Source organism: Prenolepis imparis, unplaced genomic scaffold, assembly GCF_030444845.1.
Source record: "Prenolepis imparis isolate NDT839.2.m4 unplaced genomic scaffold, iyPreImpa1.0 SCAF_14, whole genome shotgun sequence".
Classification (NCBI taxonomy): Eukaryota; Metazoa; Arthropoda; class Insecta; order Hymenoptera; family Formicidae; genus Prenolepis; species Prenolepis imparis.
The window spans coordinates 5,674,645-5,700,121 of NW_028141172.1; the positions used below are offsets into that span (position 1 = coordinate 5,674,645).

At 35.1% G+C, this 25,477-nt stretch overlaps 4 protein-coding genes across 8 annotated transcripts; 3 read left to right on the forward strand and 1 right to left on the reverse strand.

The window, feature by feature from the left end:
* The first annotated feature begins 498 nt into the window (after positions 1-498).
* LOC145945215 (acylphosphatase-1) lies at positions 499-2,152 on the forward strand. Its single transcript, XM_083054076.1, has 4 exons — positions 499-846; positions 951-967; positions 1,733-1,842; positions 1,933-2,152. The coding sequence occupies exons 1-4, from the start codon at positions 711-713 to the stop codon at positions 2,045-2,047; spliced, it is 378 nt and encodes a 125-aa protein (XP_082910202.1). The 5' UTR covers positions 499-710; the 3' UTR covers positions 2,048-2,152.
* Positions 2,153-2,880: 728 nt separating this feature from the next.
* LOC145945043 (uncharacterized) lies at positions 2,881-9,273 on the forward strand. Of its 4 annotated transcripts, none has more exons than XM_083053850.1 (3): positions 3,245-3,418; positions 5,662-5,732; positions 8,352-9,273. In XM_083053850.1, the coding sequence occupies exons 2-3, from the start codon at positions 5,685-5,687 to the stop codon at positions 8,685-8,687; spliced, it is 384 nt and encodes a 127-aa protein (XP_082909976.1). In that variant the 5' UTR covers positions 3,245-3,418; positions 5,662-5,684; the 3' UTR covers positions 8,688-9,273. The 4 variants fall into 4 exon arrangements, with proteins under 4 accessions (XP_082909975.1, XP_082909976.1, XP_082909973.1 ...); XM_083053847.1 differs by lacking the exon at positions 3,245-3,418 and adding an exon at positions 3,465-4,558; XM_083053851.1 differs by lacking the exon at positions 3,245-3,418 and adding an exon at positions 5,281-5,538.
* Positions 9,274-11,113: 1,840 nt separating this feature from the next.
* On the reverse strand, positions 11,114-18,194 carry LOC145945042 (uncharacterized). Of its 2 annotated transcripts, none has more exons than XM_083053846.1 (11): positions 18,036-18,194; positions 16,493-16,731; positions 16,234-16,294; positions 15,870-16,141; positions 15,590-15,791; positions 15,239-15,401; positions 15,063-15,140; positions 14,544-14,701; positions 14,342-14,470; positions 14,120-14,264; positions 11,114-13,813 (listed from the first exon to the last, which is right to left on the reverse strand). In XM_083053846.1, exons 2-11 carry the CDS (start codon positions 16,600-16,602, stop codon positions 13,386-13,388), a joined length of 1,746 nt encoding a protein of 581 aa, XP_082909972.1. In that variant the 5' UTR covers positions 16,603-16,731; positions 18,036-18,194; the 3' UTR covers positions 11,114-13,385. The 2 variants fall into 2 exon arrangements, with proteins under 2 accessions (XP_082909972.1, XP_082909971.1); XM_083053845.1 differs by having other exon boundaries at positions 17,755-18,194.
* Positions 18,195-18,951: 757 nt separating this feature from the next.
* LOC145945394 (chromobox protein homolog 5-like) lies at positions 18,952-24,316 on the forward strand. The gene is made up of 4 exons (XM_083054359.1): positions 18,952-19,139; positions 19,715-19,942; positions 23,721-23,933; positions 24,094-24,316. Exons 1-4 carry the CDS (start codon positions 19,081-19,083, stop codon positions 24,215-24,217), a joined length of 624 nt encoding a protein of 207 aa, XP_082910485.1. The 5' UTR covers positions 18,952-19,080; the 3' UTR covers positions 24,218-24,316.
* The last annotated feature ends 1,161 nt before the right edge of the window (positions 24,317-25,477 follow it).

The window sequence follows — 25,477 nt, forward strand, 5'->3', positions numbered from 1 at the left end:
CTATATTCGCGGCGTTCGTTATCTGCGCAGCCGCGAGGGCGCGCTGGCGTCGCCGCCATTACGAATCGAACAAAAATTTTATTACGATAACAATATAAGAATATTAGTATAATGTAATATGCATATATCGTATGTCTTTATCTACTCTTCATTCTCGTTCGAATAACATTATATCATCTTAACTTATTATTTTATTTTATTATATATCCTTATATATTTTATTTTCGCGATCTGTTTTATATGTATATACAATAATTACGTGTATAAACACAAAAACATTTCAACCGGCATTTTTCATTAACGTTATTAACGAAATAAATTGCATTTCGATAAATTTTTTCAGACATTTTTCTTTTTAATTATTCAGGCTTGATTTGATTGAAAAGAAAAGAGATAGATCCGTAAAACAAGAAATTGTAGGATAAATTTAGGATACTGAGATATTTTATTTTATTGATTTAGATGCAGAAACGACAAAAATATAGCAAAACAAAATCGTTATATATAATGACTGCGGTGAGATTAAATTACTTTTCAGTAATTTTCCAACTTTGGACGTACCGATTAATCGAGTCTCAAGAAGAGAAAAATGCATATATTTTTTGTCGGCAAATATTGCCAAGTCAAACAAATGCCAATTATTTCTAAACATCGCGAACACCGCGACATCTGGATCAAAACAGTCGCCTTGGAAAACGGTTCAACATTGAATGATCGGATTAACGTACCTCCTCATTTTCTCATTAATCTCGTCGTCGTTTCTCGAGGAATCGTCGCCGTCGACGGAGAGCCCGGAAATGTCGAAGATACTCGCGATAGATTTCGAGGTCTTCGGCATCGTGCAAGGTAAACAAAAGGATGATTCATCTCAGCGGCGGCGTACACGTTCTCTCATCTCGATTATTTATTTGTTAATTTCACTGTTTATATATATTCTGCTCTTTTTCAAGGTGTCTTCTTCAGGAAGGTGGGTAAACCGGCGTATATCAAAGCGTCAGAGATCCTGACATTCTAGAATCTAGACGATCGACCATCGCGGCCAAGACGAGGAAATCTATGCCCAAGTGCAACTCTCGTTCGCTCACGACATCTATCTTTTTACCGATATAATTATTATTATCGCATCTTTACCAATTGTCGATATCAAATCTGGCCGAAATAAGTTTTATTTAAAATTTAAACAGAAAGTCAAAATGATGTCAATTTGACGTCATATTGACCAAATTTGGACATAAATTTGATCCAAATTTGTTCAATATGATGTCAAATTGACATCATTTTGACTTATTTGTTCTCCTTGGGATAAAATATATTATATATATTATTGAAAAAATCGGTTTTTCAATGACAAATTATAATTTAAAATGTGTATCTGCTATCTTCATCAATTCGAACCGTTGCAACTCTATTCAAGAATGTTGCATTGAATGCGGAATGTTCGGAAGCGATGCAAATCGTGCCGGGCATCTCGCGCAAACAAAGTCCATCATAATTATTAGCTGAGTTATAAATTCTTAAACTTTCACAATTTTTTACTACTTTTTAAGTGTACCGCTTTTTTTGGCCGAGTGTATATATTATATATAATAATATAGAGTATATATAATATCAAAAAATACTATTTTAACAGTTTAAAGTTCCATTCACTTTTATTTTTGTTAAATACTTAATAAATTTCTCTATATCGGTAAATCTAAATACTTATTTATTTGTGTTTGCGCGACTATTATAGTATACGCAGGAACGTGGCAAGGAGTTGGGTCTGAAAGGATGGTGCATGAACACATCGAACGGTACCGTCGTTGGTCAGTTGGAGGGAGAAAAGTCTCAAGTCGAAGAGATGTAAGAGCTTTCGTTCATATGTATGAAAGAAAGTGCGACTCTCTCGATCTTCCGGCTCATTTGCTCGTTTTTTTTTTCTTTTGATTTCAGGAAACAGTGGCTTCGTCACACCGGTAGTCCTCAGTCGCGGATCAACAAGGTGGAATTTCGCAACGAGAAGGAAATATCGCAGCCATCGTTCACGGATTTTGAAATTCGGAAGTAGGAGCGAGAATAAATGTAAAGGGAAAAAAATATGATGCCCTAATAATTAGTTTAAACAATTTAAGTTATCACTCTTGTGTAATAAAAAATCACTCTATATTTAAATAAATATAATATAAAATCTATAACAAAGTTCTCTTCCTCCGTGATAGATGTCGAAGCGCGTTTTTCTCTTATTTCGAAAAAAATAGCATTCTCCATACTTTTAACTTATTTATACAAAATTCAGGTTTATTTAAATTATTATTTTAGAAGAAAATTGTCGAAAAATATTGCTTTGTTTTGTGAAAATTCCATTTGACGAAACCAATTCCTCTCTACCGTTCATCTTTCTGAATATATAAAAGAAATATTGGTTTTCGTCAAATTTCTAAATAAAATATTAACTTTTATACATAATAATTGATTTGCTAAATTTTCTTTATTTATAGTTTTTACAGATATTAGACACAAACATAGAAGCGGGAATGATTTATGAGAATGACGAATATTTGAAATGAAGATTATTTAATTTTTTTATTTTTTCCTTAGATTTTGATAATGACGTTATTCGACGATTCAAATAAATTGAAATAAATAAATTTAAAAAAATAAATCCCTAAGTAGCAAACTGACGTCATTAAACGTCAAAATGATGTCATTTTGTTACTTGAGGATTTATTTCTTGTTTTTATTTATTTATTTAAACTTATTTATTTAATATTTACGTTCCTCTATTCTTGAAAGTGAATCCAAATGTTTCTCCTTGATTCGCTTCCGGCTCTCACGGGTATCCATGTATATACGTTCGTGGAGAAGTGTGGAGGAACAACAAACTCTCGCCAGCATCTCCTCGTGAAGGAGTTCCTCTCATTAGTCGGCGAACGCGCGGCGAACTGCGCGGATCTGCTCGCGAGTGTCCTTTTCTCTTATTTATTACTTTATTCTTTCGTGTGTAACGTATAATAATTGTGCTTCTCGATCGAGGATATGCGCCTCTACTATTAACTTTTGACTCCGATTCTGTGATCGATCTCGATCGGGTTACAGGCGGCTCCGAGAGGACGATCGAATTCGCGCGTCGCAAATAGCTCTGATAGCAGAATAATGTTATGACCGATATTGGAAGAGACAAGGTGGGAGAGGTGAAGCAAGCATGAGGTGTTTCGAGAGCTTCTTCAAGCGCACCTGGCGGCCGCAGCAGATGCGTCAGGTGAGCGACGAATAAAATAAACTTTCAGGTGTCGTTGTTTCTCGTATCTCTTCGCGATTCGCGTCGTCTTATCGTTCACGAAAGTGTAACGTTAATCGATCTGATGATATCTTCCATCGTTATTCCGTTTACGAACGTTGCATCGAACGCCCCGCCATTATTGCTGACACGCGCCATCAGGTACGACAGCTGCTTTTATTATGCAATTTATTTCGTTATCCTTTTCAACATTCTTTTCATCCACTGTTCTAGAAAATGTTAAAATAGAATAAAATAATTTTTTATCGCTTCTTCGCGCGACACAAAATTCTTTTCCGTTATTCCGGTTCGTTCGCATAACAGATATATATTCATCTCTGTCTTTAAAAAAAAAAACCAATGTAAATTATTATGTCGGAAAAATGCAAAATATAAAAACCACATGAATACAAATTAAATGCATAAGTTCGCGTTAAGCCTCTATTATTCTGCCAAACACTATTATATATATTATATAAATATATTAAATACATATATATTTTGCGATATAAATGCGATAAATGTCTCTCTAAGCTCTGCGAATCATCATTACACTCGGAAAAAGTTGGAGTAATTTCGTCGGCGAGTTCCAGACACATTTTTTCATCTCAATTCGTGCGGTTTTTTTTTTAGTGCGCACAGGTGCACAGGTTACACACTCGAAAAAAATTATTATATAATTTCTGTTGGTTTATTTATTTCTCTTTTTCATTTTTTCTCTTCAAACAAGCCGCTTGAACGTGTCCGCGCGTTATCGCGCGATAAAAAGTCGATAAGAATTGGTCAAAATATAGCCAAAAGACAAGACGACGATCCTATAATCAATCGAGGACGATTGCAATCAATCGACGATACGATACATTCGCGATACCGGATACAGCATTTCCAATTACACGTGTGAATAAGAAGCGTCGACGTGAGAATATTCGCCCATATTCGCGAATCGCTCGAGGTCGTGACTGTTCTCGCGGAAAATAATACGAGCAGACGGACGACGAATAAATTATTACGCAAGGTAGCCGCACGATTACATATAAACGCTGGGAAATTTGCCTGTACGTAACACAATATTTCCTTATTCATATACGTATACATATGTGGAGCTATCCCTTCCTCTCCCGCCTCCCACCCTATCCTCTATCTTATCAAACACATTTACACGTAACGATGCACACATTGCACATTGCAACGTAAACAACGAACGTTTCGCGTTCTCTTTCAATCATCTATAAGTTCTTTCCGAGGAAAAAAAAAGAAGAAAAACTGGGCCCTATACTGCGATGATGAGACTCGACCCTAATTGTAAGATCTACCATATCCCTTTCAGTAGGCAACCCACTCATCATCTTATCACCGTATTTTTTCTCTACTCGCTTACATTTTGAGAGTTTTCCAGCAAAAAACACACATATATAAACGCACAATATCACGATTGGTTGTCGAATAGAATAATTTTCGGGATTTTAAAAAATTCCAATTGCATCACATTGTGTCTCTTTATGTTTTCTTGCTGGATGATCGTACATATTTGCAAAATGTATGTACTCGTAGCTTAAAGCTTTTGGATTGCTATGTATTTTCTTAAGAGAGAGAAATATTGTATAATTAATATTCAAAGATAAAAATTATATATATAAACTCGAACGTTTCTTTAACAAAATATACGCAGCTATTTATTTCATATATAAGACGCATTTTAAAATATCATTGATTGTCGCTACCACTAATTGATTCTTTTAGTGTATACATAATTCGCTGATTTACTAATGCGCTATTATATTTATAACTGCTGAGATCATCAGTGATTCTTCAGTGTTTTTCAGTAACAAATACACTGATTCCATTTAAGAGAACACGTAGAATTTAATATTGACAACAATAATAACAACTTATCAATAATAAATTAAATACACTGATTCCATTTAAGAGAACACGTAGAATTTAATATTGACAACAATAATAACAACTTATCAATAATAAATTAATAGATAAAATTAATGTATAATTAATGTGATTAGAATTGTTTTAATAATTAACTTTTGATAAAAACTTACTAATTAAAAATAATAATAATTTTGTGTTGCGCGAGAAGAATAATAAACAAACTCGAGAGGAAACTGATATGATTATAATGATTATGATTAGAGTGATTTCTCCCATCAAGATTTTCGATGATAACTCCGAGGGGGGAGGAGCTGGATTTATTAGCCGGCTGGTCAGGGGTCGCGGTTGATAAGCGCTGATAATGGCAGCATTTCGCATACCATACTAACAATAAGCCGGTCAGTTCTTACGGTGATTCGTATCGCGCGACATCGCACATTGCTCGTTCTTCAAAGTATATATATCCGTACGATATTAGCGTTTTGAAGAATCTAACGTTGAGATTCGTGTAACTTTTCCAGGCGCATCCTCGCGATGCGATAGTATGAACGAGAACGATCATCGTGTCGGGAAATATGGACACGTATTCAATGTGAGTAGAGATTGTCCAGATTGTCTGTCTATGCTTCGAGAATTTAATATCTACAAAATTAGTAGCAATATAATTGGGGGAATTATATTGTATGCACATTTATATATGCATATATATATATATATGTATATTATATATATTATATTTAATTATTATATATATTTTATATATAATATATGATATCTCAAGTAACAACCTGACGCCATTAAACGTCAAAATGACGTACGTCATTCAAAGTGACGTACATTACTACCTGGGATGTGTATTATATATATTATATTATTATATTAATATATTAATTTTATATATTTACATATATATTATATATAAATATGTTATACATATGTATTAATTAATATATTATATGCAGAGAAAAAAAATTCAAGGGGGGAGGTGCAGTTCAATATTTATGTCATCATTTTTCTATTATTCTTATATATAACAATTCCGACATCGGTGATTATGCGGTATTATTAAAATCGATTGTGCATTCGAGAAAGCGATTAAATCCATCGTAAATGGGCCTCGACGTTAAAAACGACACGGTCGATCGCCTCTAATCGGGTCGTTGACTGTCGTCGATCCTTTATTTGAGCGGTGAAAGTCGTGTAACGATCGATTAGCGGGACCTCTCCTTCCAAAAAAAAAGAAAGAGAAAAAACTCCTATCAATCTCGGAAAACGCGATTTAAAATACAGTGCGTATAAAAAATTGACAATTTTTTTAATTTGACATCCGTCATATTAATTTTGCCACTTCAAATTCGTCAATTTCAAAACATTAAAAGAATTCAGCAATCTTGAGAGAAAAGCTCTTTAATTAATATATTGTTTATAATTACATATATTGAAAAAAAATACTAATTTCTTCATGATATAATTCACGTTTTTTTCTGTAATATATTCTTATGAAGACTAAAAGTCCTAACATTATACTTATTGATCGCAACAAATTTCTCTACTTCAGTATATTTATTACATATTATATATAGAGTTCTAACATGGCAAAATACATTATAAAATTAATTTTTTTTGCAACTTTAACCGCAAATTTCTCAAAATTATAACGTAATAAAATAATTTGAGGATCGGAATCGTATTCGGCAACAAAATAATCTGGAAAAGATTACTCTCTTTCTTAGATATTTTTTATTGAACTGTATAATTGGAAAATAGTAAATTTCAGTAAAACGCAATCAAGTATAGTTATCATTTTAAAAGTAACCCAAGTAGCAAACTGACGTCATTAAACGTCAAAATGACGTACGCTTGCTCTCTACTTGGGAAGATACTTTCTTTCATGAAGATTATGAGGACACACATATCTAAATAGAGAGTTACTTCTCTCGACGTTAGCATTAAAATCGTAACAGATGACGAGGTCGATCGAATCCATTCGAGATTATATCTCGACTCTATTGTTTCCTCTGTAATAAACTTGATATGTAGAATCGTCGCATCCGCAGCGTAATTCTCCCTTCCTCTCAAAAAGCCGGATTCCTGAAGCACGCGTAATCATTGACCATTTTGTTCCTTTCACTTTCCTATCCTCATCACACGTCGTTGACTTTGCTTTGATTATTTATCATTGTGATCGTGCTAAAAACAAATTAATTTTTAAAAATTATTTTTAATCCATCATGATGATTAAAAACAAAGAAAACAAAAAGAGTAAAATTATGATATTTATATTATATAGAATATAATATATATATAATAATATATATAATATAATATATATAAATATATATAAATATATATATAATAAAAATTATATATAAAAAAAAAAAATAATACAGTAATATATAATATATATATAAAGTTATAATAAAAAGAAGATGACCTAATTAGAGAGCCTAAACGCAGAGAATTTTATAGAATATATATATAATAATTTTAAAAAATTGGTAAATATTTACAAGAGTATAATTACATTTAGGCTTTAATTGAAATTTGACTAGAGATCTAATTCTATATAATGTGGAATGTAACTTCTATCGCGATATTTTATGTGCACAAAATAAATCTGAACAGAATAGAAATATTGTCGGACTCCTCCCGGAAGTTAGAAACCACAAGTAGATAATCTCCTTATCCAGTAATAAACATCGGCATACCGCGTCTGCTGTTTTGCTTCCTCTTTTTCAAATGACGATACCATAAAAAATATCTAGTCTCCTCGAACGCGTCAACACACACATACATATAAAAGATCTCGTAATCAATCAGTCGAAATGATGACAGATAAGGAATTTGGTTTACTTTTTCCATTTTATCGACAGATAAGTTGCGAGTAAATATTTGATCGTGTTCGATCATTGGAAAAAAGAATATTATTCGAGACATTCATAACAAAATTTAATTCGTAATGGAAAATTTTTTTCGAAAGATAATTCTAAAACGTCCCGTATAAGTATCCCCAATAAAGAAATAACGATAAAAAAACTTCTGTGGTTAGCAATATATAGCGAAAAATATTATCAAAAAGTTAGAGCTTTCGACCCAAATAGCAAACTGACGTCATAGACGTCAAAATGACGTACACTTGCTATCTGGGGAGTTTTCAGCAATTTTCTAAAAAAAAAAAATTGCACCGAGATGAATCGTTTATCTCTTTCAGATGGATCCGTCGTCGAAGTTCGAGCCGACGACGACGAGGACGGCGGCGACGGAGGTGCATCGCCACGCCACCGGCGAGGCGATGACGGAGTTGGGCGAGGTGAAGGTGACCGCGCCGAGCAGCAGCATCGCGACGTCGACGCCGCACACCAGCGGCGGCGACCCGGCGCCCTGCAAGAACGGCGGCTGCAAGGTCTGGAGGAGCAACCGCGACGGCGAGCGGCGTTCCGAGAGCCCTTGGCACTTGCTCAAAACCATCTTCCTCGTCTCCGTCATCGTGGCGTTCCTCCTCTGGGTCATAGTCTATACCCTGCTGGACCAGTATCGGATCTTGTGATCGTGATATTCATACTCTTCATGACTGCGATTTATAATTGATCGATAATCGATAATTAATTGACAATCGATCAATAATTATGATAATCATCAATAATCAATCAACAATCGATAATCGATCAATAATATTTGACGTTTAATCGATAATTTATCGATAATCGGAGATTAATCGATAATTAATAATCGATTAATAATCAAAAATCGATAATCGAAGCGCGAAAATATTTGGTTTACTTCTTGAACTTTAGGACGAAGTTCCTGATCTATTGTGATTTTCCGTCCTGTGACCTTGATATGACCTTGTATATGCGATTAACGGTTTTGTATCGAATCGCACGATCTGTGTGACTTCTTCTTTTCTTGATCTTACAACGCGATTTAAATCGTGCCGATTTATTTGACGAAATCTGTAAAACACAGATTCGAGGACAGCTGAAAGTTTAAGAGCGAGAAAGAGGATTTCCGAGGAATCCCTTAAACTTTCGTATAATTAGGTTTGTAATACTGTATATTTCGTATCGTTTTATAAACGCTTTTTGTGACGTCTGTAAATATATATTCGAATAAAATACGACGTTATATTATTACGCAGTGTACGCAAATTATTCGATCCTTTACAATAGGTATCGAGCGAATATCGCGCGATAAATCGGTGTTCAAAAATTAAAAAGTATGTACGGCAAACACACTGACAATTGTAAATAATACTGAGAGAAAGAGAGAGAGAGAGAGAGAGAGAGAGAGAGAGAGAGAGAGAGAGAGAGAGAGAGAGAGAGAGAGAGAGAGAGAGAGAGAGAGAGAGAGAGAGAGAGAGAGAGAGAGAGAGAGAGAGAGAGAGAGAGAGAGAGAGAGAAAGAGAGACGCAAGTCTTAAGAAATCTTTGAAAAATTGCGCTGTATCTTAATAACTTTACAAATTAGTTAGAATTGATCAAAAAATTCCTTCGTTTTTTTTTCAATTTTTCCGTCACGTTAATCGAATGAACTTCTCGATCAAGAGTGGTTTAACGATTATTTTTGGCCGGGACTGTAATAGGCGAAACGACTGTAATGTAAGGGAGAGAGAGATTAAACATCGCACGTTACATTTACATAGATTCCCCTCGCGATTTTTCTTATTACATATATATATCTTTTTCATCTATCAAATCGCGACGATATCAAGCCAAATAAATTCCCTCTTCTCCCTTACAGTACCTGAAATTGTCGTCGGTACAAGAAAAAATATGACTGCGCACGCAATCGAGCATGTATTTCGCGGAACAACCGCGTGGTAACGATCCTGACGAATCCGCGGCGGACGACGTAATCGTTATCGAGAACGAGGAACGGTTCGGATCAACGACCGGAAGTCGGCAATCGACGGCGTCGTCGAGCGCGCGAGATCGGGGGACGCACCCGATGCGACAGCATCCGAGCGCGCGGAGACTGCGAAATGATAAGGACGACGACGACGACGACGAAGACGACGATGACGATGACGCCGACGAGCAGGAGGAGGAGGAGCTGCCGGACGACAACGTGACTCTTGTTTCCGTCCAATTTTCGTTTCTTCCCTCAATACACACGCATATATATTAATATATTATAGTATATTAATATATTATAGTATATTAATATATTATATATATATATATATATTAATATATTACAGTAATGTAATATACAATATAATATACAACAATATATTATATATTAAATTAATATATTTATATATTAATATATTACAGTAAATATAGTATACACAATATACAATACAATATATTATATATTATGTAATATATTATATAATATACATATATAATATATATTTATATATTTATACAGATATAGAGATGTGTGTATCGAAAGAGAACTCGGCGTTTCAGGTCTCCACGACAGAAAGACGCGCGCAGCCGAGGATGATGTTGATCGGCTGGGACAGTTTCCGTTCGAGGCTGATGCTGTTTCTGATTGCGTGTCTCCTCGTCTGGGCCTGCATCTTCTTTCCTCTGCTCGCCACTTGAAGCTAGCTCCCCCTCCTCGCGCTCTCGCGTGATGTCGAGACGATCGACTCGATACGATGACATTCAACACGATTTTCGCACACACATACTTTCACGTTTACATTTATGTATGTATGTATATGTATATATATTATGTTCAATATATATAAGAACTTTACATTTTTGGTATTAAATATTTACATGCGCTATTATTTTAGTCATATATATATATATATATAATATTACGATTAATGTGGCCTTCGCGAAGAGGAGATTATCCTCGAAATGGCTTATCCCCAAACCATCTTCTATCTCTCGTAAAAATTAGAAATGCGCTGGTTGTAAAATTTGGCTCTATAGCACGTAATGTTCAATTGTTCTTATTAATTATTGACGAACACGCAGTCAAGACGGTTTGGATGTAAGTTCTTTAGTCGAGAGACTTGGATAAAAAAAATGTATTTCTTTCTCGCGTTCGCGCTCTCGCAACACTTTTTTTCCACAATATTACTCCGTGAACTACTTAGTCTTCCTCCTTAGGACTGATCGCAATCGGTTTGATCAACCTGGAAAACCCGTCGCGAGCTCCGTCGATTATTCTACATATATACTTTTATTTACGGAACACTTTCGTTGTGTAGCATATCGTTATATGTGTGTACGTCATTATCTTGTTTTTTTTCTTTATTGAGAAAGATACTCAAGACTCAAGATGATGAGTATCTCTTGTTTCACGCTTTAGATCAGAGTAATATCGAGTAATCTTACGAGTCTTATGATATATAGCCTTTACGTATTCCAGGATGAGTCGCCAGAAAAAAAAACCCTTAATTATCTCCCTTGGATTCGAAAAAATCAGAAAAAATGTATACAATTTGTGTGAGTGGTCTAAACACACATTTTCGATATTAAATCTATTAAAATTGCTTCATATATGTCTAAAGATTTCCTAGTTTAATTCTTTTCTCAAGGTCATTAAGTTGAATTCATCTTGATATGAATTGCGATATATGTGTAATAATCCTTAATTAAAATATATTAATGACCTCTTCCTTTTTTTTTTTTTTTTGAAAAAAATTGTATTGCAAATTTTTCTGTATTTGTCTAGCTCGAGGAAGATATCGGAAAGGATTTAGTTTCCATCGAATCATTCTGTAGAGTCTTATTTTTAATGATTTCGCCTAACATATACGCGACAGCACGATCGTGTAATGTCCTTACAATCGACGGCTTATAAATACATACGTCTTACATTATATTACTAATTTGGCATGTATATAACAACCGTGAGGATGCATTTATATAGCTAGCGTTTGCGACTGGCACGTCGCGTCGAGGGAATTCTCGAGTAAATACTTATTACACGACCTATATCGAATTCCATTTTACACAAAGTATTCCGCGAAATACCCGACAAACTTTATTCATGAGTATTTGGAGAAAACTTGTATCGTAGAAGAGCCATCTCTTTTCGCTACTGATTTGTGATTTTGATAAGAATGAATATTAGAGATGATCTCGTCTTCGACGACCTTGAATTATGTTAGAGAGAAGATTGTTGAGTATTATTATCCCTTAACGCTCATCTCTTTAAAATTGTAAGCATCACAAAATGAAATCCGTCCGGTGTTTTGAACGCGAAACGAGGTCATCTAATCATATTTTCCTTTTATCTTCAGGTAATATAGAATAGAAGTTGCTCTACAAAAATTAAAAACGTATGCGGAATTATTCTTTAAATCTCATTTCGCTTCCAAAGCATCGACCTATGATTAACTTTTTTAAGGTCGTTAAAATTGACGAGATCGCTGTAAATACTCAATTTCATCGCGATTTCTAACTAAATTAAATATTTAACGACCGAGTCTTAAATATAAATTTTACGAATAATCTATTTAAACTTATAAATAAATTGTAAGATCTTCTCTTATCTATATGTACGCGTCTTTAAAGCTTAATTCGCAAATCAGTGGCTCGCGTTGTAATACAAAAAATATTTCAGTGCTTTAATTTAATGAATGAGATATATACAAAGAATTTGTAAAACCAAAATTTATTGGTCATTAATATTGTCGGATATTCCGTGGAGCACCCGGTATTTAATTAGTCACGCAAAGGTGATCGATGGGAAGATTTCGAGTATTTAAGTCGTACTTCTAATATTAGCTTGGAATAAATACATAAATGATGTGTGTTATGTGTTGTGTGTGTATGTGTGTGTGTGATATGATTCGTATAAAACGAGGGATGTCTTGATTAAATGAATAATATTATCGAATATGCGAGCGAGTACAAATAAAAAAAGACGAATTAAAAAGTATCGCGGGACAAGAGTAAATGCGTTTGGAATGCCACGATAGATAGTGTCTATTAAGGAGTAAGTTTAACGGATAATAAAGTCGAAATAAAACGAGATGTAACGTAATATCGATCGTCCCGAAACGGGATATCGTCATCAAAACGATAAAAATTCACGACTATCCTTCTAAAGAAAACAGAACATTTCAACTACGACAATAAATGGCAATAATAAATAAAATCTCCGTATATATCAATAACATACGTTTTACACGAGGAAGATAATGTCCGAATTTGATATATTCCTGAGCATCAAGATTTAAAAAGAATCATCTATAGCTTTTGTACGCGTGAACAGAACAACTTCCGCTTAATTCCGAGATAGTTTAAAAATTTTTTTAAAAATCAAGAAAAGATCTATATCCGCGGCTTGTATGTCAGAGTGACGTGAAATGTCTTTACGTCCATCTCGGTACAATCCTGCGGCCCGATGACGCCGTCGCCGCCGGTGCGCGATGGCACTCGCGCCGCCTGCTCCTCGATGATCTCGTTGTAGCTGTTGTCCAGCATCCTCTCGGCCGCCGATTGTTGCTGCTGCTGCTGCGGCGGCGACTGTTGGTCCGCCGTCACCGTCACTCGCACGATCTTCACGGTCTTGATCGCCTCCAGAGAACGCGACACGTCCGCTGCCGCCGCCGCCGCCGCTGATCGGACACCACCTCCCTTCGCGCCGTTCTCCTTGTTACGCCTGGACGAGCTGCGATGCAGACGCTGCTTCTCCCTGGACGAGTTTCTCCGCAGACTCGGCCGCTTCACAGACTCCGCGCTGGCGCTCAGACCCGTGGCTGAATTCAATCGAGGAATTTCAATTAATAGAGGGTTAAACGAAGACCTTGTAGACATTGTAGACTAAAGTGAGAGGCTAATAGAGCCTATACTTATAGCCTAGAGAGAGGCTAGAGAGAGTAAGCTAGAGAGATAGGCTGGCACTCAGACCTATGGCTGATTTCAATCGAGGAATTTCAATTGATAGAGAGTTGAATGAAGACCTTGAAGACCTTGTAGGCTAGAGAGAGAGGCTAATAGAGCCTATACTTATAGGCCAGAGAGAGTAGGCTTGAGAGATAGGCTAATAGAGCCTATAGACTTACCAATGTTGCCGGAGGAAGAGCGATTGGAACCGCGTAGGACGTGTATCGCCGTGGGATCGCTGTCGGTTGCCACCAGTCTTTCCCCCACTGGTGTGAGAAACCATTCGGATCTAGTTCGCATTCGCGCGGCCTGTCTCTCGTGAACCTGCGTTAATTAATCCTTACAGTTCGACAAGCTCAGCTCAGAGAGAGGTCTCATCATCAAGTCCGTTCGTCTCTCACCTGCGGCAGGTAGCTGAGACTCTTCGTGCTCTCGGCGTAGCGATTTACCGCCCGCAACTCGTCCAAGGTCATCCCAGCGGCCGCTCGTCTAGAATGATGACTCCCGTTGCTCGACGAACGACTGGGCGCCTGCAAAGTGTCAAATCTGTCTGCTGTGTCGTTTCGAATTCTCTTCGGCGATTCGTTGCGAGAGTATAAATACCTGGAACAGGCCGTTCTCCTCTAAACTAACCGAGAGACGCGTGTAACTCTCGAGTAAAGTGTTCTCCGGGATCATGCCTAGCGACGAGGTGAGATTCACGGTCTCCGGCATGTGAATTAACGCCGGAGTCGACTGCGATTCCTCCTGATGCGACATACCTATCGCATGAATCAGCGATTAGTACGATATTAGTGTACAGAGTGATGCTCAAGGTCGCAGAGTCATATTGAACCTCTTGAGCGAAAATTATATAAGCTCTTTTCTCACACTATATGTTGAAATGAATTAGTTTCGTTAAAAGAAAAAGAGAGAAGCAGAACATCTTTCCCATCAAGTATACAAGTTTGTTTTGAGGGGAAAAAAAAAAAATTAAAAGAGAAAGAAATAGAAAAGAAATATAATAAAAATAGAAGAGTGTGTGAAATATATAATTTTTCGCACCTAACGTCATAATTTAATATGACTGAGGAATCAGAAGTTATAATGCTTAATTTATGAGATACTCTGTAGTCTACTTACATTCCAAATTAAACTTTAATCCCCATCTTTCGCACTCGTATTGCAACCATGTCTTTTCCGCCTCCAGCGACAATTGTCCTAAAATTTATTAAAATTAAAATCGAGTCAAATCATATTTATTCGCGCGATTTAATTAATCGCGATTAAAAATGCGTCTCGCGCGTGTAAAAACTTACTCGATACGAGAGTATCCGGCGGATATCTAAAACTGAAGATCCAGTCTTCCTCCACTTTCAATATTCGGCCGGTTATGCGCGCGTAAAACTCATAATTGTCCCTCCCGAATAGATTCGAGACGCCAAAATTGTCTATCATGAACTTGGTGACGCGTGTGGCAATCTGAAAAGTAAATTGTCTACTGTTAGAAGAAATCTTGACGACCTTCCTTGACGAAAAAAATCTATACATTTGTAAAAAAAAAAAAATTTGAAATAACATGGTACTTTAATGCTCGATCGATTAAAAACTGTACTGATGAAATTAACAAACTGAGATAAACTATTGGAAGGTAAAACAAAGATAAAGACCTTAAACCTGAGAACATCCTCCATCTTAGCAGTCTTGCCGTCGCTGACGCAACTCTGAAAGAACGAAGGTGCAACAGATACCCCCAGAGCTTCGCTGGTCATCCCTGTGTGAGCTCGCTCGCTATTTACCGCTACTACCCTGAATGTCCCGAATAGCAACACCAGTAACCGTTGCGTGTATATCGGCATGGAGGTAATTAATCTGCGCGAACAAAATTCCTCTCAGTTAAACAGCTCGATAGAGATCATGGTTCACTCAGAAAGTAACGCGAAAGTTCACCTGTGTATCTGGTCCCGTTGTTGTTCTATGCTATCTAGCTGAATTACGGTGAATAGCTGCTGCTCGCCCTCCTTCCCAAACACTCCGCCAGGTATCTTGCGTAAAAATTTCTTCAGAACGCTAGCTATCGTGTAAACGCTGAAATTGTCTATATTGACGAGGTGTCCGGTTTGCAGAAAGTGTATCAACTTCTTCATGTTACCCTGGTGACCAGGCGCCCGAAACACATCCTTTCTGAGTGGGGCCTCCTTGTTCAATTTTAATATAAGGACCTAGAACAGAGAGGGAACATCATGATTATTGCTCGCAATCACTTTGTAAAATGTACATATGTCATGATAACGAAACATTTGATTTTACTTACCAGTAAAGGGCCAGGAATATCATTCTTGCACACTTCGTCCAGAGGTACTCCAAATTTGACTCTACGGAAAGAAGAAAACGAAACGCTTATTTGGCTTCGAAGAGACAATAATGTGAAAAATATATCTGGACATAAAAAATGACATAAAAAAAATAAAAAAATTAATTTTTAAAAATGTATATCTTGCAAAGAAGATAAAAAATGATTAAAATGCAACAAACGATGAAGATACTATTCTCAAGCGAAAAATATAACTAACTTTTCCAGGCGTCTTGGATATGGCGGTACGGAGGAAGGATGTCCGCAGCTAGTTACAACATTTCCTAACGTAGCAGCGCGTCGATGCATCCTCTCTGTCCAACTGCTCATTGTACAAGATCTAAGGATGGCAATGTCATGCGAGCACTTAACACCACTTCACGCTGGTCTCTTCCAAAGACAAAACTGCACTTTCTCCAAATTCTGGCCTTCCTACGCTTTTTGCTGCTGATCCAATTGCTGAAAGTGCACCGTCAGATTCTTGTTAGTCTAACTTCCAACTTCCAACTAACGCTTTGATATTACAAACGCAGTATCGAGTTAATAAAAGCTATTGTATATTATCAGAGTTGTATCTATCCATCTGTAATATTTGTTGCACCACACTACAGCTTGGAAACTAATATTTCTTCACTCTGCATTCCATTAGTGATAAAGATAATAGATGACTCAAACTTTTGTTGTCGGTAATTTAGTATCAGTGAGACATTCTTGTAACTTTAATATGATTTTAATTCAAGATTTTCAATCAACGCGTGTTCTAAAACACTTTTCTTTTACTTAAATATATGTGTAATTAATTAACAATGAAAGAATTCTAATTGAAAAATTAAAATAGCAGATCATGTATTATAATAAAATAAAATTTAATATTTTATATATATAGTGATTTAATATTTTATATATATAATATTAAAAATTTTATATATGATAATATATATATAAAATAAAATTTAAAAATACTATATACATATAATATTAAATTTTATAATATATAATATAAAATATATATTAAATTTATATAATTTATAATATATAAAACAAAATTTAAAGATTAAAATTGATGAGTAAAAGAGTAATTTAAATGATTGATAAAGTAAAATAAAATTTATGTATAAAATAATATAAAATTTAATAATACTAAATATAGTAATATTAAATTTTATACATAACATATAAAACAAAATTCAATGATACAAAATTTGATGACATTGATGGATTGATAGAACAATTTAAATTTAATTTCACGTTAATTACTATTAATTATTTATTTAATTTTACTCGCACGAGGTCTAGTTTCGGAGTGGCTACTACACGTGGCGGAAGAGAGAGGAGCAGGAAACAAATGAGAGAGTGAGAGAGAAAGAGAGAATTCCAGGCCCGCCCAAAAGGTACAATAGAAGAACTAACAACATAAAAGCGGGATGGGGTAGGAAGGGAAAAGAACGAAAGGGGAGGGGAAGAGGAAGGGGAGAGTCTCACCGGAGCGAGAGCGACGATCGGGCGCCGTCGTCGACGTGAAATCCCGGAGAGCCCTCGGGAGAGACGCGATTAACCTAATCGCGCGCGCGCAGCATCTTTCGCGCGCGCGCGCGCGACGACGACGGACGGGGAACTGACTGGCGGACGGACTCTCTCGGCCGCGCGCGTCGTCTACGTTTCCATGGAAATGTCGCGGCCGCGGAGGTGCCGGAGGTGCGTCGACGGCATCGTCGCGGACCCTGCCAGGTCGCGCGCTCTCTTCGGCTCTCGTCGTCGCTCACCAGCCCACTTCACGTCACGGAGCGTCGTTGACAGCGTGCGCATACGGGCCAGGCAGGAGCGCATCCTCGCTTCACGCTTCACGTCGTAAGAGCGACGGCCCGCGCACCACCACCCGTCCTGGTAATCATCGTCGCAAAAAATCAATATGGCTCCGGACCGGACCGCCTCGCCGAGCCATAGACCATAGAAAGTATAGAGATGGAGGTGGATGTGTAGCGGTGGATCTTTTTGGGTTCCCTAGAAATGACTAGGAAATATTTCTAGGGAGTTATAGGGACTACTAGGGAGTCTTTTCGAATTGGCCAATCGGACTTTGAGCATAGAAAACTTATATACCTAGAGAGGTCATCTACTATTTGTTTTTGTTCTTGCGGAATTTATTGGAGAGTGTTTGCTGATAGAGTGAGAGAGAAATGTATCTTCCATCCTTTATTCGTAACAAGTAGGCCTTAAGGCTCATTCAGACAGGACGCGTCAAGCGTCAAGCAGCGAGCAGCAACCATTCAACAACCAATAAGCGAGGTAATATTAGCAATGGCGTAAAAAATATTGCCTCGCTTATTGGTTGCTGCTCGCTGCTTGACGCTTGACGCGTCCTGTCTGAATGAGCCTTTACAGTGGGTCCACAATAGGTGATTTAAGCCCTAACCCTTAAGAAATTGACCAATCACAGTCGAGTTTTCTCCTCATACTTGGCGATTGATCAATTTCTTAAGGCTTAGGGCTTAAATCACCTATTGTGGACCCAGCCTTTTTTCATGAAATAATCGACTGTGGTTGGTCAATTTTCTTACGATCTACGATTCTACGACCAATGTAGACCCGGCCCAAGAACCAACTATGAATACCGGCCTTAAATATAAGAACCAACTATAAATACCGGCCTTAGTATACTAACGAAATTATGAGAAATGGCTGACAGTTTTACATATGTCGCGCAGTGTACGTGTGCATATGTTCAGTGTTTGGTTAGATTTGCTAAAACATAGTGTCATTGTGTTATTTTAATTAATTTGTATTTACTGTGATATTTGAATAAGAAAAATGGAATGCAAATTGTGTGGTGCACATTGGAAAAAAAATAGTAAAATTTCTTTTCATACGTAAGTATTATATATATTCTATAAACGATTTAAACGATATACACGAAATAAAATTAATTAAACATATTTATAAAACATATTTATAAAACATATATTTAAAAATGTATATATATCTTATATTGAAATTTGAATTTAGATAAGAAAATGTTTCATTTATTTTATATCGTTTTAATTCGTTTATATTAACGAATTTTGTATATTATATATACACTATATCTTTTTTATATAATTATTTTTATTTTTATTACTATATTAATAAATTTTATCTTAAATTTCGATTCAACAGTAATCACATTTAAATTATTTACGATATGAACACAATACAGGATGTCCTATTTTAATTAATATATATTTGAATATTTTGCTAAAACTATAACTTTTCTAACGAAAAAATATTTCATACAAAAAATGAAGATTTTGAGAGAAAAAAGTTGATAATCTTGAGTTTTATATAACTAAGGTCATTTTCAAGGCCATTTGAAGATTAATCTAGTTTTAATGAATGTATACATATATATATATATATATATATATATATTATATGTATGTATATTTGTTATTTATATATTTTTTAGACTTCCAAAAAATCCTGTTATTCGAAAACAATGGGTTAAAATATGCAATTTAGGTAGAGCATCGAAGCATCAACCTAGATTTTCTTCAATTAGAGTATGTTCTACACATTTTGATGCAGACTCCTTTTCCTGTATCCGGACAAAAGATAATTATCATCGTTCATCTCTCAAACCTGATGCTGTACCAAAATTGGGAATATTTAAAGAAAGAAAATGCAATTCGATTAGGTAAGTATATACATGCAACGAGATGAATCGTTTATACTCAGTTACGAATATCTTTTAGGTTATCGCGGATATCTCAATAACGCATGAACTGATCGAGTTCTTAATAGATTTAATCGATAACTTGGGTTTCATTTATATAAGGAAAGTGTCTTTATTATTGTCGTACATGTATTATAAAACAAAGATATTACGTGTTAAAGTTTCCATGTTAAAATTTTAACCTCTAAGGTATTACGTATCTATATTGCTGCCTATTATTTACACACACACACATATGATAGAAGAATTCTTATACGATGTCTATTTTCGACAGACGAAATCAATTATTATATAATTAATTATAAATCAATTATTAATCAATAATTAAAGTTGTTACTTTTAAGGCTCTACGCACAACAGAGAAAATATTAGGAATAAATATTAAATATTGGAATAAGAATTATTTTAAAATAATAAAATCGAAAAAATTCTGAAATACAAATTCGCGGATATAAAGGACCAATAAAAGCTAATAAGCTAATAAGAACCCTTTATACTTGAATCTCTCTTTCTCTCTCTCTCTCTCTCTCTCTCTCTCTCTCTCTCTCTCTCTCTCTCTCTCTCTCTCTCTCTCTCTCTCTCTCTCTCTCTCTCTCTCTCTCTCTCTCTCTCTCTCTCTCTCTCTCTCTCTCTCTCTCTCTCTCTCTCTCTCTCTCTCTCTCTCTCTCTCTCTCTCTCTCACTCTCACTCTCTCTCTCTCTCCTCCTCCTCTTGATTATCTTACGGCACGATTGTATCGATTATGTAACTTTTTTTTTAGCGGAACGTGAAAAGTGAATAATCACCATTGAAATCAATGCGTGATTGGCGGAATTATGATGAATTTTTTACTTTTCACGTTTTTGCTTTAGAAGGCTGTTTTCGCGAAAATCAAAATGATCCAGATTAAAATAATCCTGCGCTGTGATTGGTCAAATCTGAAATTTTACTGAATTTTATTTAAATTTATTTTTTAATCGGATCATTTTACTTTGAATCATTGGGTGCGTTGAGAACACACAACAGTTGAGCAACGTTACTAGATTAATCTATATTAAATCGCCATATAATATCTAACTGTTGTGTGTTCTGAACGCACCCATTGGCCACATTCAGCATACTCAATCGCTAAGTAGCAATAGAACGTGATTGATTTCTACTTTCAGATCCAGCCAATTAGCGTTGAATGATATCGGAAAATCGCTCAACTGTTGAGTCGGCCATTTTGATTTTGTCGTGAAAGCAGCCGAGAAAAGTTCCATAATTGATACCCAGAGGCCGCAGATATTTCTAGTGTCCCTAGAAATATTTATCTAAGAACACTAGATTTTTCTAGGTATATCAGAGCTGTCCACGTTTTGCACTTTTCGGCCGATTTCCGAGGCTCACCGCCTAGCGGCCCCCACTTACGCTCGAGACCTTAGCAACGCGTGGCCCGATAACCGTAGTTGCTAAGGTCTCGAGCGTAAGTGGGGGCCGCTAGGCGGTGAGCCTCGGAAATCGGCCGAAAAGTGCAAAACGTGGACAGCTCTGAGGTGCGTTCAGATAGCTTACCCGAGTAACTCAGAGTGCATTCCCTTTCTTTCTACATTATTGAGAGAGAAGTGATATAGAAAGAGAGGGAATACACTTGGAGTTACTCGGGTAAGCTATCTGAACGCAGCCCTGATGGTATATAATATGACTTTAAGGTCGGGTCTACAATAGGTGTAGTAAGCCCTAAGCCTTAAAAAATTGACCAATTACAGTCAAGTATGAGGAGAATATTCGACGGCAATTGGTCAATTTCTTAAGGTTTAGGGCTTACCACACCTATTGTAGATCCCGGCCTAAGGCATAAGGCCTGGGACTCGATTCTTGAATTCATTCGCAAGAGAAACGTATACGCAAATTCGGCTCTTACAGAAAAGTTGCAAATTGATTGGCTATCGCATGGCTTTTAGCCAATCAACTTGCAACTTTTCTGTAAGAGCCGAATTTGCGCATACGTTTCTCTTGCGAATGAATTCAAGAATCGAGCCCCAGATCCACAATAGGTGATTTAGGCCTTGCGCACAATAGGAAAAATATTAGGAATAGGAATAAATATTAAGGGGATGCTGACCTTGTCCTGTCTTACCGACAGAACGATATTTTTCTGCACCCTTTTCTCTTTATTGGTTGAATAGAATAATAAATATTTTTTCCACGATTAAAGTACATATAGAAACAAAGTTGGAACCTCTCGATTTTATGTATAAAACAAAAAAAATATTTTTAGTTAAACAACTTTTTTTTGTTTTTTACATAAATTTGAAAGGTTCGGACTTTGTTTCTATATGTACTTTAATCGTGGAAAAGCATTTATTATTCTATTCAATCAATAAAAAGAAAACGGTGCAGAAAAATATTGCTCTGTCGATAAGGCCGGGTCTACAATAGATGTAGTAAGCCCTAAGCCTTAAGAAATTGACCAATTACAGTCAAGTATGAGGAGAAAACGTGACTGTAATTGGTCAATTTCTTAAGGCTTAGGGCTTACTACATCTATTGTAGACCCGGCCTTATGGCTTAAATTTTACATTCATGTTCGGAACACAGCCAATAATATATTGGAGCGAGAAAAGAATACAAGGAATATAGTAGTCTCCTCTTTGTCAAGGATTCGCTGATTGGTCGATTTCATTCTAGTATCACAATCAAAAACATCGATCATCGACTTCTCGTATACTTAACGAATTGAAAGAAAAATAATTCACACCTTTTTCACACACACACACACACACACACACAATTTCACTATTTAAGAGTTTATAAAGAAAATCAAAACATTTCCTGAAAACTGTGTATCGCTTTTATTGCTAAATATTTGACGAGAAATGTTTTCAGCTCAGGTAATACAGTATAAAAAGAGAGACAGAGTCCACTAACCTCTTTGCGTCTTTTTCTACAAATCTGACTCCGATAAATGGAGCCGCTTCAGTTTACTATATTGTAGATCGACATCAATGGATAACTCTAATGACGATTTACGATATTTCGAAGAATGAAATTTGTACGCGTCTTCCTTTTTATTTCTGCCATTAATGTCCCAAATATTTCATGAGAAATGCGTGACAATGATAATATTGTGTCAAAGGACGAATAACTTTTCAGTAGCTTCGTATGTAGTTTTATCATATAATATGTAAAGAAGATAACTTAAAATTTGATAACATATTTCAAAAATTGTATGTCTTTCCAAATATTATATAATCTTTTTGAGATGTATTACAAAATTTTGTTAAAATTTACAGTATGCCATTACTTACAATAAATACGTTCAATAGATTTTATTAATCCTTTTGATAGAATTATAAATTTTCAAACAGAATGTTTAGAATTTTTCGCATTTAAAGTATCTTCTCAAATTTGATTTGGATTACAATTTTTTATTTTTTGTAATTTATCTCTGACAAGCAATTTTAATTATTTTTAATATAGATATATAATAATAAAAGACTAGTAAGAACTAAATGTGAGTGAAAAACTAAATAATTTTAGGTATTATTTATTAGTTTAAAATAAAAGTTTTAGTCCCATTTTTAGTCATTTTCAGTAACTGTATAAATAGAAATAGAAATACAAAAATAAGAATATAAAAAGAAAAAATATAGTCATACAAGAAAAGTCAAAGTTTATAAAAACTAAATTAATACATACGTTAAGAGTGGATAAAAATCAATTATTAAATATGTAATTATATATTAATAATTATTAATTATTTTTATGTTATGCACAGCGAGAATAGTGAGACAGATTGGTACCTGGATAAACTTTTCAAAGAAGAGTATATTGAACATCTTGATGAAATGAGTAACAAAAAGAAGATAATCGAAACTGATGAACAGAGCAAACTGAAGAACAAAACAAACGGATTCACAAGAGGATTAGAAGCGGACAAAATCCTTGGTTCGGCAGATGATAATGGAGAGCTAATGTATTTGATGCAATGGTGAGCAAAGACATCGTGTGCGTTACTTGTCTCTAATAATATATTATATATATACAATAGATATAAATATGAAATATAGTTGTAAAAGATATACTAAAATGCAAATAATTTTTAAAAATTATTGAAGCTAATCTACAAGAAGAATGCATTTCCTTTGCAGGAAGGGAATAGATGCGGTTGACATGGTATCTGCTAAGGAAGCCAACGTAAACTGCCCTCAAATTGTAATCCAATTTTACGAAGATAGATTAGCTTGGCACAAAGCAAAATTGTATATAAAATAGATGATGCGCTTCCTTGAGGAAGTAAAATGGTACATATGTAAATATTTCTTAAGTGATTAATTTTTATTGTGATTTCTAATAAATATTCTTTATGAAATAGACTGTGCTCATCTACATATTTAATAAAATAAGTTTCTTGTATTTTTATTTTAAATTTTTGTTTTCTTAATTTTACATTTCGAATGCATTTGAGTCTATATTTTACGTTTATATTTTTAGTTCTTTTTCTTTTTAAAGCTTTTTAACATTAATTTCCTAGAATGTTTTTCCTTTTTCCTCCTTCAATTGTCTGAATATATGTAAAATAAAATTTTATTTATGTGCTTATTTGTATTATCTACTACATTAGTTAATTACCGAAAAATGTTTCAAACAAGATTTTTAATTTCTTGACTCATTGATGCACAAAATATAATTTAGATTATAAAGATAACGCTTTTCGCTTTACATTTTATTTTGTATATTATTTTAAACAAACAAAAAATAGCGCAGCTGACAAAAATAGACCTACAAATAAGATCTACGATGCCACAGCTTTTTTTTTAACCATTTTATTATCGTGTTCGGCAAAATAATAGAGACAAATACAATGAATAATGTATTACAATGTCTATACATGACGTTGCATTTCATTATTACCAGCGTATCTCTCTTAATGTAATTAATATATGTACAAATTAGAGAGAAGATTGCTGGTAGAGTTTGTAATGAAAATCTACAGGGTCGTTTTTTATTTACAAAAATCCGCCGCGGCTGCCAATTGTCGATCAATGAGATCTTGGAATCTCTTAAAACAACGGGTTGCACAATTAGAAAAGCTTTTAAAAAATCGAATTATTCCCATTTTACGAGCATGTATCAGAAATTTTGTTCAAGAGTGCATTGGCAATATTATATAATTATTTCGACAGCGAGTTCGGAATGTCAAAATTTCCGCGATTTTTGTTAAAAGTTTTCTAAAAAAAATCGAAATTTAAGTTTCTTCATATTTGCAAAATAAAATTGTGAGAAATCTTCCATTCAACAGAGTTAATCAGAAAATGTTTAAGAAATTTTAGACAAGGTTTGTAAGATGAAGATTCTTCTCGATCCTGGATCCGCGATTTTCGAAGGGACGACAAAAGAGATAATGTGATTTCGACGTCACTCGCTATTTACACCCGTAAGTTAATATTAATTAGCTACCCTATAACGCCGCCCGAAAATGACGTCCGGGTTGAAAATTGTGTAATAGAAAAAAAAGAGAAATAAAATACAGGT